At 42.7% G+C, this 14,702-nt stretch overlaps 1 protein-coding gene across 7 annotated transcripts in view; it reads right to left on the bottom strand.

The window, feature by feature from the left end:
- Positions 1–14,133, bottom strand: part of CDC42BPB (CDC42 binding protein kinase beta) — a 112,734-nt gene extending 98,601 nt beyond the window's left edge. For 4 of the 7 annotated variants that reach the window (XM_057488119.1, XM_036882451.2, XM_036882452.2 and 1 more), the window contains exon 1: positions 13,579–14,130. In XM_057488119.1, coding sequence (XP_057344102.1) covers positions 13,579–13,753 — 175 coding nt within the window. In that variant the 5' untranslated portion in view covers positions 13,754–14,130. Of the gene's footprint in view, positions 1–13,578 lie in introns of all 7 variants that reach the window. The other 3 variants (XR_005024207.2, XM_057488122.1, XM_057488121.1) reach the window with 3 other exon arrangements.
- Positions 14,134–14,702: the final 569 nt, after the last annotated feature.

Here is a 14,702-nt window from a genome sequence, read left to right as displayed (position 1 = left end):
CAGAGCACAGTAAGCGAGATGTGCCTGTAAGCCACCAGGAGACAGCCAAGAACTTCCTGCTGAAGAACATCATTAGAAGGAAAAGCTCCAAGGGGGACAAAGAGCTGACCCCAGGGGAAAAAGATAAATGAGAGAGAAGAAAACTTTAAATTCTGATTAGTACCCTCAGAAAGAGAGGAAATTACAGCCATCCCCACCCCTCCATCAGCAACCACTTCATCAGGATGGTGAAGCAGTTACCTCTCTCAAGAGGGAGCTATTCCCACCCTAGAATTCCAGTCACTCCAACAAGCCACCAATAAAATGAGGGCACAGTAAGATATTTTCAGACATTCAGTGACTTGGAAGGATTACCACCTTGGTCCCTGGTGGGGGTGGGGGAAGATGTTATATATACACACATACATGCACATGTGTAAATAACATTTACATAATCCCCTGCCATGAAAAGACTCTAGCAAATTATCAAAAAAAAAAGAAGCCAAGAAATAGTGAAGCCAACATAAGAAACAGTGGCAGGTGAATATGACCCAGGAGCAAAGGAAATTAGGAGGAACGGAGAGGGGTCTCTTCAACGCTGACCCCTGATGACTCCCCTGCTCAAGGCCCAGGGCAAGCGCCTTCTCTTGGGGCCGGGCACACAGCTAGGATCTACAGTGAGTAACAGATATCTAACCCTAATTATTATAAATGCTATTCACTAGTTTCCAAATTCTTACAACCAACTTATACAGAACAAGGTAGACTTCATTATAGTCACAGAACCAATGCTATAAACTTTGACAACATAAAACTGATTAATTCCCCTAATTAACTCCAGTGAGAATAACTTTTAAAACTATATAGCCACAGATATAAAGGAAATTAAAGTAATTAAATTCTCTTATATACAATTCTATGTTAATAAACCAGAAATTACTGAATAAAAAGGAGGATGCTTCTTAGAGAATACAAAACCAACACCAAAAGACAGAAAACTACTTTCAAAGTCATCTAAGAATATCCCCCACTGAAAGTCATTTGACTCAGGTAGTTTCATAAATGGATACTATAAAACTTCACTCTGTGAAATATTCTTAAACATAAGACTAGAAGTTTCATGACTTTTCATTAAATTCTACCATAACTCTGATACCAAAATATTCCACAGACCACACACAGAAGTTAAAACCACAAACTACAGACTACCCCTCAAGTGGGAATATAAATTAGAAATCAATAAACAAAACATGAATATAACAAGCTCAACTAAGCAGTTAAGAGAATAAAATGCCATGGCAAAGTGTGCTTTATCCCAGAAATGCATGAATGATTCGATAGCATTATGTGTATTAATGTAAACAATAAAAATGCATAGTCTACCAAAGACAAAAATCACAATCCTCTTCACATGCAATAACCATATTTCAACATTAATTTCTCATGCAAAATTTTAAATTATGAATAGAAATACAGGTTGATATTAAAATGTCTTTCAAATCAATAATATTCCATTTTAATGATAGTCTAGAATATGCTCTAAAATAAAAAAGAATTAAAAACAGTACAACTAGAGGGATGAAGGTTTTTACTTTCTTTGGCATACCCTTCCACCCTGTTTAAGTTTATTAAATAATGAGCACGTTATTTTCATAATTTTAAAACTATTTAAAATAAAAATAGTACTGGTCTACTATAATTTCTCTGACTTGTGTTCTGATATTTTTATTTCTGGTACAAGGGGCAAACCCAAATCACAAAGAACCATGATTTGAACCATCTGTGACTGCCCCCCACAAACTATCACAGAATAAAAGTTAAGGGAGAGAAACTCAAGAAATCTCTGGAGAGGAATTTTTAAAGGAAAATTGATTAATGATACTGTAGATGCACTGAATTCAAAGAAATCATTAAGTCTCTGGAGAATTTTGAAAGGCAAACAGTATCCAGTAGCAGCACGCTTCATTACCAGCCCCAAGCCAGACAACACAGATGTCGACCCACAGTGAATGGATGAACTGGGGCACACGTGGGCCATGGGATACCATACAGCAACCAGGATGAACTACCCCCAGTTACATGCAACAGAAAATGCAACTAGATCTGTAAGTACTACAGACTGAATTAGCAATAAAAGAAAAAAAAAAAAAAAAAGAAAATCCCAAATGGTTTTGCAGGTGAATTCTATCAAACATTTAAGGAATATTAATTCTTCACAAATTCTCAAAAAAATAGAAGAGAAAGCACTTCCAAATTCATTTTATTAGGCCAGTATTTTCCTGATATTAAAGCCAGACAAAAACATACAAGAAAAAAACCCAAGACCACTCTCGCTATGAATATAGATGCAAAAATCCTAAATAAAGTACTGGCAAACCAAATCCACCAAAACAGCAAAAGAATTGTACACTATGACCAAATGGGATTTATCCCAAGAATTTAAGGTTGGTTTAACATACAAAAACCATTTAATGTAATACACCACATCAACAGAATAAGAAACGAGCTGCACAATTATCTCAATGGATGCAGAAATAGCAGCTGACAAACACCCATGCCCTTTTAAGAAAGAAAATAAGAAAATCCATGAGGAATAGAAACTTTAATTTGTTTTATGACAATAAACTAGGATTAGAAGGGAACTTCCTCGACTTGATAAAGAGCATCTGAAACCCACAGCCAATAGCACACACAACGGTGGAAAACTTCAACGCCTTCCCCCTCGATCTGGAGTAAGGCAAGAAATGTCCACTCTTGCCTCTTTGACCCCACACTGCCCTGGAGGTCCCAGCTAGAACAACTAGGCCACAAAACAAAATGAATACCATCCAAATTGGACAGGAAGGGGTAAAACTACCTCTATTCACAGGTGACATACTTTATATTAAAATACTAAGGAATCCACTAAGAAACTATGAGAATAAACGAGTTCAGCAATTTTACAGAATATAGGATCAAAACAAACTAAATTGTATTTGTATACATTTGCAATTAACAATCTGAAAATGAGATTAAGAAAACAACTGCATTTATAATAACAATAAAAAAAACTTGGAAATAATTCAGTAAGCACAAATCTTGTAACTGCAGTGTGGGTGTAATTAATGCAACCAAATGAACACTTAAAAAGTTAAAATGGCAGATTTCATGTCATTTATTATTTCACCACAATAAAAAAGCAAAATGTTCAACTCTGAAAACTACAACATATTTTTGAAAAAAAATTTCAAGACTAAATAAATGGAAAGACACATCGTGTTCATGGACAGGAAGACTTAATATTACTAAGATGGCACCACTCCTCAAATTGACCTATGGATTCAGTACAATCCCCATCAGAATCCCAGAAGGCCTTTTTTAACAGAAATTGACAAGCTGATCCTAAAATTCACATGGAAATTCAAGGAACCAAGAAGAGCCAAAACAATCCTGAAAGAGAACAAAGTTGGAGGACCCACAGTACCTGAATTAAAACCTTACTACGAAACAACAGTGATCAAGACAGTGTGGTACTGGTGTAAGGACAGGTATAGTTCAAGAGAACAGAAGTGAGAACCCAGAAATAAACCCATACATCTACGGTCACCTGGCTTTGACAAGGATGCCAAGATTACTCAGTGGGGAAATAATTGCTTCAACAAATGGTGCTGAAACAACAGGATATCCACATGCAAAAGGAGTGTGGATTCCCTATCTCACACCATAAAAGAACTCACTCAAAATGGATGAAAGACCTAAATGTGAGAGCTAAAACTATAAAACTCCTAAAAGAAAACTTAAGCATAAATCTTTGATACCTTGGATTTGACAATGGATTCTTACATATGCCACCCAAAAACAACAAAAGAAAAGTTAAACTGGGCTTCATCAAAATTTAAATCTTTTGTGCCTCAAAGGAAACCATCAAGAAAGTGAAATGATAACTCACAGTGTAGGAGAAAATATTTGCAAGCATACATCTGATGAAGGACTTGTACCCAGAATAACATAAAGAACTTTTACAACTCAACAACAAAAAACACAAACACCACAATTAAAATATGAGCAAAGGACATGAATAGACACTTCTCCAAAGAAGACATACAAATGGACAATAAACACAAAAAAAGATGCCCAACATCATTAGCCTTTAGGGAAAAGGCAAAACCAAACCAGTGAGATACCCCTTCACATCCACTATCATGGCGGGAATAAAAAAGACAAGTAACAACAAGGGCTGGCAAGATTCTGGATAAATTGGCACCCTTACACGCTGCTGGTGGGGATGTGAACTGAAACAGCCGCTATGAAAAACCCCCTGGCATGGCAGTTCCTCAAAATGCTAAGCATGGAGTTTCTGAATAACCAAACAATCCCACTCCCAGATACACACTCAGGAGAAATGAAACGTACATTCACACAAAAACTCATACATGATAGACAATATCCATCATATCATTGATAAGTTTTCACAAATGCCTAGGGTACCTAACTGGTTTTCTTGGTTTCACTGATATGGCTGGTAATTGTAGGTCTGCTTTTGTTATGTAGCTGTATTCCTATTCTGTTAATGTGTGCACACAATTTAATTAGTAATTTGTTAAAACCTATACATGCTGAAGTTACTCTACAAGAAGGTATGTCAAAGAAATAATCTTCCCATGTTTTCTTCCACCTGCTACTTCTATAGCTTTTCTTCTTCCTTCCTAATTACAACCCTTTAGTAGAATTCGTGCCTCATATCGAAAATTACCGAGTGTCATAATTCTTCCAAGTGGTAAAGATACCTCAAGACAAATGCTGGGCATAGAAGCCACAGGGCATAAATCTGCAAAGAAGTAAAAAGCTAACCTTTTCAAAGAATATTGCTTCTCTCTCACTTACCAACTTTACATTTCCCTGTATGGCCCCGGAAGATGACTGGTTAGCCAGAGACGGGTAAGATTCCTCAAGGGAGGAACAACCTAAGACAGGCACAGTCGCAGGGGGGCCATCAGGTGAGAAATTGGGGATCAACAGAGGTGAGGCTTAGAACCTCACCCCCCCTGTTTTGAGAGAAATCTTCTGCATCTGTGGATGTTTTGTTGCCCTTGTCTAGCTTGGATTAATACTTAGTCTATAGGCACACACCTGATCATCTACATTTGCCCTCTTACAGCACTAAACTATGTTTCCTACCTTTATCTTGCATCTACCTACCACTTCAGCATTTTATTAAAAATAATAATAATAATAATAAGGGAGAAATGTGGGATTCACATATAAATCAAGTATAAAAATCAAACAAATAATCATATTTGACCTGATTGTTTATAGTTCATGATGCGTGATCAAAACCGAAAGTTTCTGTGATGACTGCCCTTGCACTGTTCACCATGTAAGAACTTATTCACTATGTAAGAACTTGTTTGTTATGCTTCAGAAGATTGGAGACTGTTGAGAATTAGGCTTGGGGTTGATTAATGATTGTGCATTGAGTCCCCTATACAAAATTTTATTGTTGTTAACAACCATTTGATCAATAAATATGAGAGATGCCCTCTCAAAAAAAAACACAAAACTCATACATGAATGTTCACAGCAGCGTTATTCACAATAGCCAAAAGGTGGAAACAACTCATATGTCCAAACAGATAAATAGATCAACAGAATGAGGACAATCCATATACTGGAATGTTATTCAGAATAGAAGGGAATGAGATACAGATATATTTTATCCATATCTTTACACATAATCATGCTAAGTGAAGAGATTCTAATCACAAAAGACCACATTTTTTTTATTAAGGTATCATTGATACACACTCTTACGGAGGTTTCACATGAAAAACATTGTGGTTAATACATTCACCCATATCATCACGTTCCCCCATACCGCATTGCAGTTACTGTCCATCAGTATAGCAAGATGCCACAGAGTCACTACTTGACAAAAGACCACTTATTATATGATTCCATTTACAGGAAATATCTAACACAGGCAAATGTATCATTAAAATAGATCAGTAGTTGCTTAGAGCTGGGGGGAAAGGAGGGATGGCTACAAGGTACAAGGTTTCTTCATGAGGTAATGAAAAAGTTCAGACTTAAATAATGAAGATGGCTGCACACCTCTTAATATAGTAAAACTACTGGATTATACAATTTAAACAGGTAAATGATATTGAGTCTACCTCAATAAAACTGTTACAAAAAAAAAAAAACAGAAGAAAAGAAAGAACAGAAACCACCTGGTAATTGTAAGAGGCAGAGAACCCTTTCCTGATAAAATAAACTTCATCATATAGCTGTGTAACTGAATTTAAGTTTCTCTCATTTTGCTGAGACACATCTGGTTTTTGCTCAGTAACCTTTCTAACATATTATTTCACAAGGATTATCAAAGCCTCAAAAATGCAAATCTTGTTTTTTAAAAAAATAACTGAATATTTGTAGAAGGAAATATATCCAGGCTTATCACTTTGGTTATATAAAACTATAACAATGCCTGATGTTTTAAGAACCATTTCTTGTCCAAATATGGTCTAGTATAAATGCCATCCTTGGCACCTTATTAACTGGTGAGATTGGAAACAGCAGCCCCAGTAACTTCTCAATTTGCTGCTAGTTAGACAACATGTCCTACGTATTTGAAAGCAATACTACATTGACATTTTCTGAGATTCATTTTAAAGGTACATCAGACAGGCGATTTCTTAATATACTTAAAGACTTCAACTATCTGATTTCAAATACTAGGGATTAAGAAGAAACAAAAGCAACCTGCGACAGAGCAGCAAACATTTTAAAGATTGCTGTATAACCACCGATTATGAAATCAACACCTTTCTCAACATCCAAGAATCAGTACTCACCAGTTAAAAATAAGCTATAAGTTAAAAATAAATAAATTCAGCCCGATTTAAAATTTTTATACAAAACAAAAGAAATCCAATTATTTCAATGCACTTATTTCACAGGAACAGAGCGTTAAGTACAACAGAGTAACAGCCTTAAAATGTAATCTGGGTGTCAAGGGCAGGAGAGTGCTATCTACCTTTGGATTTCATTTCTGTTACTTACATTTTCAGAAGATTATGAATGGCAAGAATATTCCTTATTCTGCTCTTTATTTTAAATTGCTGATTTCTTCCTACCTACCAAAAACTTTGGAGTTAAGCAGAATCAGCTCCATTCCACACAGCCCGAGTCACAAACCCTGAGCACAAAGGATGTCCTCGTTACACATCTCCGTGGGCACGCCCCGCTCACCGCCAGGCACGCCCAGAGCCACCGCGCCCCACATGGGGGCAAGCAGACACTTTCCAGGCCCCTTTCTTTGCTTTCAATACACCCACCAGGTAATTCGCCCTCTTCACATCCTGCTCGTCCCCATCCCTTCTCTCACTTCCAACGTTGTGCAGCTATTAAAAAGAAATCCTTGACCTCCCTTATTCCCATTTCTTCCTTCTATTTACAGAGGAATATTTCCAATAAATAAGAAAATATGAGAACAGAGAGGGTAATACATCCCAGGACAACTGCTCAGCAGCAGGGCTAGACAGCGAACGGCCTGGGCTGGGACGGGGAAGTGACAGGCTCCGTGAGGCATGAAGAGTGAGGACTGCTGGCAGGGTGGGACGGCGCCGAGGTGCTCTGTTTAAAACCTGGGACACAACTTGACTGCACGTGGGCAGCCAAGGGAAAGGGAAGGAAAAACAACTCATTTCAATAAACGTTAAGAAGAATTATCCTGCATCCTATGTGGTTTGGCTGAAATTTACCTAATGATAACAACATAAACAAAAACAAAGATTATATGACAGTACTTGGAAAAAGGGGCAGAGAAGACCGGATGTGTGTGTCTGGGGCAGTGGGGGGAAGAAGGGATGTAAAAGTTCTATAACCTTCTCTTTCATGTAAGAAGTCAACAGATAATGTCTAAAATGGACAAACCAGAAATTAGCAGTACAAGCATGCTGTTTAAACATTAAACTTGAGACAGGAATTGCTAAATAAATAACCAGCAACATCCAAAGATTATTCCTCCCTTCCTCAGCAATACACCTTCACTCTACCGCCTGGAATGCAGATCGGACGGCCAACGTCAGGTGGTGGACTAGAGCAGGACGGGGCCCAGGTCCCTGAAGAGTTCTTGAAATGAACTGTTTACCAGCCCTGGATCACCAACACCCAAATTTCACATGAGAGAGAAACCACACTGATTTTAAGTCACTACCATTTGGTTGTCTGTCATTAGCAGCTGAATGTGACTTTAACTAAGAGAGGTGACTAATGCAGAAATAGGTTAAAAGTGGTTGCTTAATCAAAGTCAGAACCCAGAGTGCGCAGGCTGGTAAAGGGCTGCTGACCCTCTTGCGTTATAACTCTGTAGTAATACCTGACTTTTAAAACTAAGTAAATGCATGACTTTAATGAAGGGTAAAATGGTATTTAAAGAAAATCACCCCACAAGGAGTGGTCTGAAGTATTGTTAATTTCAACTTCCAAAACTAAAATTAAATGCGTCTTTTTAGGTCAACTTCAAATTCCAAGATTGGACCATTGATTTCATACCTAATTTATTAAGGCAATAGAATATGAAGTTACTGTACAAATTTTTGAAAGGGGGAATAATCAAATTGAGAAGTACTGTTTAAGACTCATTTAGAAGAGGTCTCATTCATTTAGGTCTGAGAACTTGAGAGCTTCAGCCAAGCCAGTTGGTAATGGGGATGGAAAGAAAAGGATAAAACAAAAGAGACACTGCTAAGAGGTGTCAAGCAAGGTGGCCCAAGGTTGACATGATCCTGTGGAGAGAAACCCTGGCTGGAGGGTACTTGCTTAGAAGTGTCTAGGGGAAATGTCCAGAGTCTCATTTACCCAAGGAGAGGTGGGGCTAAGGGAGGGTGGGGAGTGTATGGAAGGCAGATCATGTGACCTCTCAAACCCTTAACAGTTTTCCAACCTATGGCTGTGACTGTGGAGGCCAGAGGGGTCACCCTCACGGTCTGAACACCATAAGGGGGCCCCTCTAAAAGAGTAAGTTCCCTTTGCCTCCAAGGAAGCTCTGATACAAGGACAGAACTGGACTGAAATGCATAATTCAATTCAAATCTCTTTTATTTGTAATTCTTCCCTAAAGATAACAAAATCCAAAGTCTCCTGTTACACAATTGATCCTTTTTGCAAAGTTTTAACCTAAAAACAATTTTGTTGCCAGTTAACTACAAGTCAGTAAACTAACAAACCACAAACCTCATACACAATAGACTGTTTAAGATCGTACTATAAGATGTCTCCTTATTTCATAGTTAGTATCTGTTTTGCTTAAAAAAATCAAAAAGTTTCTCAGGTGGATTTTAAATCTATATATAGTGCACATTGCCAAAACAATTGTTTTTTTTTTAATCTAAGGGAAGTGTAGTATTTCCTTCTCATCCATTTTCATTAGTAAGAGAGCATTTGTGTGAGCTAAGATAACCTTAACATACAGTCATTCTGCAACATACTAAGAATCTAAGTTTCCAGATTTAAACTTGGCACAGGGACTAAAAGGCATTGTGTTATGGGGGTTAGGGTGATGTAATTATAGGGTTTCTGTGCTTTTTCAAAATTCTTTCCATTTTATTTTATCATTTTTAATTTTAAAAAGATAAAATTATTTGGTCTCTTCCAACAAGGTCCATTTACTTTAGTAGTTAAAAAAATACTTTTTGCCTCTTTAGCAAGAAAAGCATTCGAAAATTTCACTGGACTGAATATGGTTTGGAATTAACAGTCCTGCTTGTGTGTGTGTTTATTGAGCATCACACGTCAGCAGAGACAGGAGATTTCTAAGGGCATCAGGCTCTGTCTACGACAAGAGGCAGGGCGAGGGCGAGGGCGAGGGGAGCAACCTGCCAGCCCTCTGTATTTTCACCTTTCTGCCCTCTGCGAATTAGAATACTCTGCTTGAAGAGCAATAGCTGCACATCACAAACCTTTTCAGGTAGCCATTCAGTGGTATCTTGACAAGAGCACAACGTTCCCTAAATCCAATTTTCCTTATTGAAAGTCTAGATTTAACACAGACACTGCTGTTTACTTCAAAGCTCAATTGTCAACGGAAGAGGTTTTAGGATGGAAAAGGTGAAGCTGGCTTGTTAATATTTAATGGTCTCAACTGTCCCATCACATGCCATGCAGTCAGCACCATTATGCATTTTAAATAGCTATTTACACATCTAAATTATGTTAACCTAAGTTTTATTATGCAATCTGAACACTTCCCCACAATTTAGATCTTATTCATAAGACTTGTTTCTTAAATCCATTATTTTTAAAAAGTGTTCCCATGTATGCCAACCATTCTATCTGGAGAAACCACTAAAATTAAAATCTTATCTTGAAATGTTCAGCACCATCAGTTAAGCCTGAACTTATTAATTTGGTAAGTCATCCCACTGACACCCAGGGCTGAGCACCTCAAGCTAACAGCTACGGGAATTCACAGGGATGAAGGAGAACTCTGAGCAGGTACTGCTGTATTTGCATGAAAAATCACGAATGAGAACATTAAACAGAGGACCAGAAGGATAATTCTACTCCTTACAGAAGAAGTATGGCAGCACAGTGAGAGAAGATGCCCTGGACTAGGAATTGAGAAACCCACGTTCAAGTTTGCCTTCAAGAGGCAAGCCTGCATAGCAGCGAGAGGTGGACCTCCTGCCAGTCTGCAGGCCTCAGGAGGCCAGAGCAGGGGGACACCAGGGGCCACCCAACACCAACAGGCTGGGACTTCGAACATGTGCTACCACCAAATGTCACACTAGCAAGTTATATTTAAACCATGAAAAAAAATTAATACATGTGTAAGTATTTTTATATAGCAAAGATCAAAGACAGGAAATTCACCTCATTTATTTGTCCATATTTGTTGCTGTTCACTGGTAGAAATTTCAAAGTGTTTCATATGCTCTACTTCAAAATGGTAGCAAATTTGCATTAAAAAACAGCTTAAAGAAATACACATGCAAAGCAGGATATTTCCAATTTTTAATTAAGGTCCAGGAGTTCATAGAGGAAATTAAACTATAAACATAACTAAGGGAAAATTAAAGGCGAACTCTTCAATGAAAGCTAGGATGACTCTTGTCCCATGCAGGCACTGCTGCTACAAGACTCTAGGAGCCAGAAACAGTCTTCTTTTAAAACTTAAAAACTTTATTACCTATACTTTCCAAATTTCCTAAACAATTGCCCAGTAAGTCTCCAAATCTGAGCGGATCGGCTGGTTTCCTTTATGAAGTTTCAAGAAGTCTACATAATTGTCATTAGACATCTAGCAAGATTTGGAAGGTGGGGAGAAGTTAGCCCTCCAAATGACAGGACTCAACACATAAGAGGTTTCAAATGTCATGCAGCATGTGAATCCAAAACCCAGTAATACATAGGTTGAAAGCCTATGTATTTCCTGAGCAGAATTCCACTTGGAAGTCAGGGGATCTAATAATGTTCCACAACAATTCCTTTTTAAAGACCATTCTTTGCCTTCTAATCACAGTAAGTTATTCCAAATAACACTAAATGATGACTGCACACGTAACATAACTAGTAACACACCACTGCAGAGTTACAATGGTGCATGTTAACATATGTAAGATTAAATACTACTTCTAAAATATATTAGTATATCATTAAAATGCCACACTAAATTTAAGTCCGTTTTTCTCTGTAATATAAAGATTACACTTTTGTGTAAACTGAGTTCTTAGGATTATGTAATCTATTTGTAATTGTAATTTCCAAAGAGCCAGACAACAATTTTCAAAATATCTCCAAAGTACAGCACACAGTTTCTGCTTGGAAAGGGCAAATCTCACACAGTAGATCTCCACACATGCTGGGAAGAGCTTCCTCCACTGACGCTCACAGGTGCAGACTGGCTGGTACTGTCCGGCGGTGAGGAGCTGCTCAGGGACCACTGGTCCCCAGGGCACCCCACCTTCAGACTAAGCCGTATGGCGTGCTCAGCTGCCCCGGCCAGAGGCTGCTGGACCACACCACACAGGCTGCAGTCACCTGCCCTTGGCTCCCTCCTTTCAGTTGCACTTGCACTCACTCACATACGGTGCACCAAGATCGACCTGATCATGAACTGTCTGGATGCCAAGATCAAATCCTCAGAAAGGAAACGACAAATACAATAATCAGAAGGCAAAGATGTAACACAGAATAAGCACCAAAGACCTCATTTTCAAAACAACTTCTAAGTCAGTTAATCAGTTGAAATCATGTATGTCACTGATAAAGGACTGCAGAAAGCAAATACTCTCATTTTACTGATATTGTATGTAACCAAGAATGGTGGCCACCTCGCCCCTTCCATACAGCCTAACAAGGTGTCCAGGGACCTTGGACCTCCTCCTGGTGCTGCTCTCACAAGAAATATGTCAACATTTCACTAAAGAGCAAAACACAGAAGCCCTCTAAAGAGTATGGCAACTTAAACTGTACCCTGTAAACAAAATTCCACATCCCAGTTACCATTTTGGCAGAGGAGGTATCGCTTCAGAATACATTCATTTGTTTCATGTAAATACCAGCTTTACCAGCCCCAAAGATTACAAATCACTGGTTCATCCTAGCCTAATAAAGCAGATGACCCAAGGATAGGATTTTCATAGATAGGGCACCAACGTAAGCACTGTATCCTCCTCCTAAGGGCTCTTAGGAGATTCTGAGGGCCTTGAGGCATGCCCGCGTTGGCGAGAGATAAGTAAAAGGTTGTAGCCAGCTTCGGGATTCTAATGACCATTAACGGCTTAATCAAATTTTCGTCTTAATAAAGAATAACAGATTTGTTGGTCAATGATTATAGTATTAGAGACCCTTGGGTGGACTAGGGAAGGCATGCCAAAAGTGAGCTGAAGAAAGTTCAGTGACTTCCCCATACTATGCCCAAAGTATTACAAGGGGCTGGTGCAACTACAATGAAAAGAATTCATTTGCTCTTGTACAGCGTATTCAAACAAGACTTTTAACCTTAAAACTCCGCCGGAGGTGCTACAGTAAAGGGGTGTTCAGGCCCTGGACACCAAGGGAAAGTCGACAGGCTGTCACCTAGGAGGGGCCATTACGGCCCGGCTCCCTGGAGATGCCCAGGGGTGTGCGAGGCCCACGGGGCGGTGGGGGAGCCAGACGCTGAAAGCGCACGCGGCTACCCCACAAGCCAGCAGGGCGCGTGCGGGGCGGACGCGACACTGACTCGGGACCCCAAAGCCAGGGGCACGGGCGGGGCGCGGGCGGATATCCCTGGGAGAGCTGCAGGAAATGATAGGCTCGGAGGGTGGATCTAGGAAGCGGCCCGGCCCTGGCCCGGCGGGGGGGAGGGTGGAGGGTGGGAACGGAGGATGTGGCTCCCAGGAGCAGGATGAGGGGGCGGGACACCGAACGCGGACGCGCGAGGGCCGCGCAGGAGGGCAGGAGGGAGCGAGGGCCGCCCAGGGCCGAGGGCGCAGAGCAGCAGGAGAGGGCAGGGGCGGCCGGCCGGGAAGCGGCGACGAGGCGGGAGGGCGAAGCCTGGGGATGGGGAAGCGAAGGGGCGGACGAGCCCAGGCGGGGCCGGACGGGCTGCGAGGCAGGCCCGCGCGCACTTACCCCACTCGAGGAACTCGGCCACATACTTGTCGCGGCGCAGGGCCGAGTGGCTGCACTCGGTGTGCAGGCAGATGAGCACGTCGAGCAGCGTCTCCACGCTCAGGGCGCTCTCGTTGCGCCAGGGCCCGTCCAGGAGCAGCTGCTCCAGCTTCTTGAGCCTCACCTTGGCCGACATGGTGCCGCGCGGCCCGCTCCCAAGGCGCCGGCCTCTCGCCGCCCGCTCGGCCGGTCCGTCAAGGCGTGCCCTCGGGGGCCCGGCGGCCGCGAGCCCCGGCAGCGCCTCGTCGCAGCCCCGTCCGCGTCGTCGCGGCCCGGCCTAGGCCGACATCTTGGGCTCGGTCCCGGCGGCGCAGCGTCAGGGGCGCCGGGCCCCGCGGGTCCATGGGCCGGTCTCCTCCCCTCGGCGCCGCCGCCCTTCCCGCACGGCGCGGCCCGCCCTCGCCTCGCCCGCGCCGCGCCCCTCGGCTACACCCGCGGCAGAGCGCTCCCCACCACCGCTGCCGCCGCCGAGCCGGAGAGACGCGGAGCCCAGCGCTGCGCAAGCCCGGCCGGCGCCCGAGCTCCGACCCCAGCCCCGACCCGGCGGTCCAGCCCCGCGGCCCGCAGCCAACCAGGGCGCGGCCAGAGCGGGCGCAGCCAACCACGGCGGGACCGGCCGCCGCTGCGCCGACCTCAGCGCCCCGCCCCGCCCCTGCGCTCCCGGCTCCGGGCGGGATCGGGCCGCGCCGCTTGCCGTAGGGACGCCGGACTGCTGGGAAGGCCGGGAGCTGGCGGGGTGGGGGCGGAGCGGCCCCCGGAGGAGGCGGGGCCTGCTGCGGACCCGCGAGGAGCCAGTGCGCCGCCGAGATTGCGCGCCGACGCGTGCGCAGAAGGCACCCGGGCGGCGTTTGCCGGCCTTCGGCGTGGAGCCCCGGGCAGTGCCTGCGGACGGCACTGGTCCCCAAGGAGTCACCGAGGCTTGGAGCCGCCCGCCCGGGCCTGGGTCTGCCTGGGGGCTTCGGGACTGCCCGACGGGCGCAGCTCCGGTGGCCTCGGCGAAATGACATGTCTCGTCGGAGCGCAGAGCGGCGTCTGGACGCGCGGGGCCGACCTCTGACTTGGACGGGAGCGCGCGCCGCGTGAAC

The sequence above is a fragment of the Manis pentadactyla genome, chromosome 11 (assembly GCF_030020395.1).
Source record: "Manis pentadactyla isolate mManPen7 chromosome 11, mManPen7.hap1, whole genome shotgun sequence".
Lineage (NCBI taxonomy): Eukaryota > Metazoa > Chordata > Mammalia > Pholidota > Manidae > Manis > Manis pentadactyla.
The sequence above is the reverse complement of the archived record's forward strand: the minus strand, read 5'-3'. Positions and strand labels throughout refer to the sequence as shown.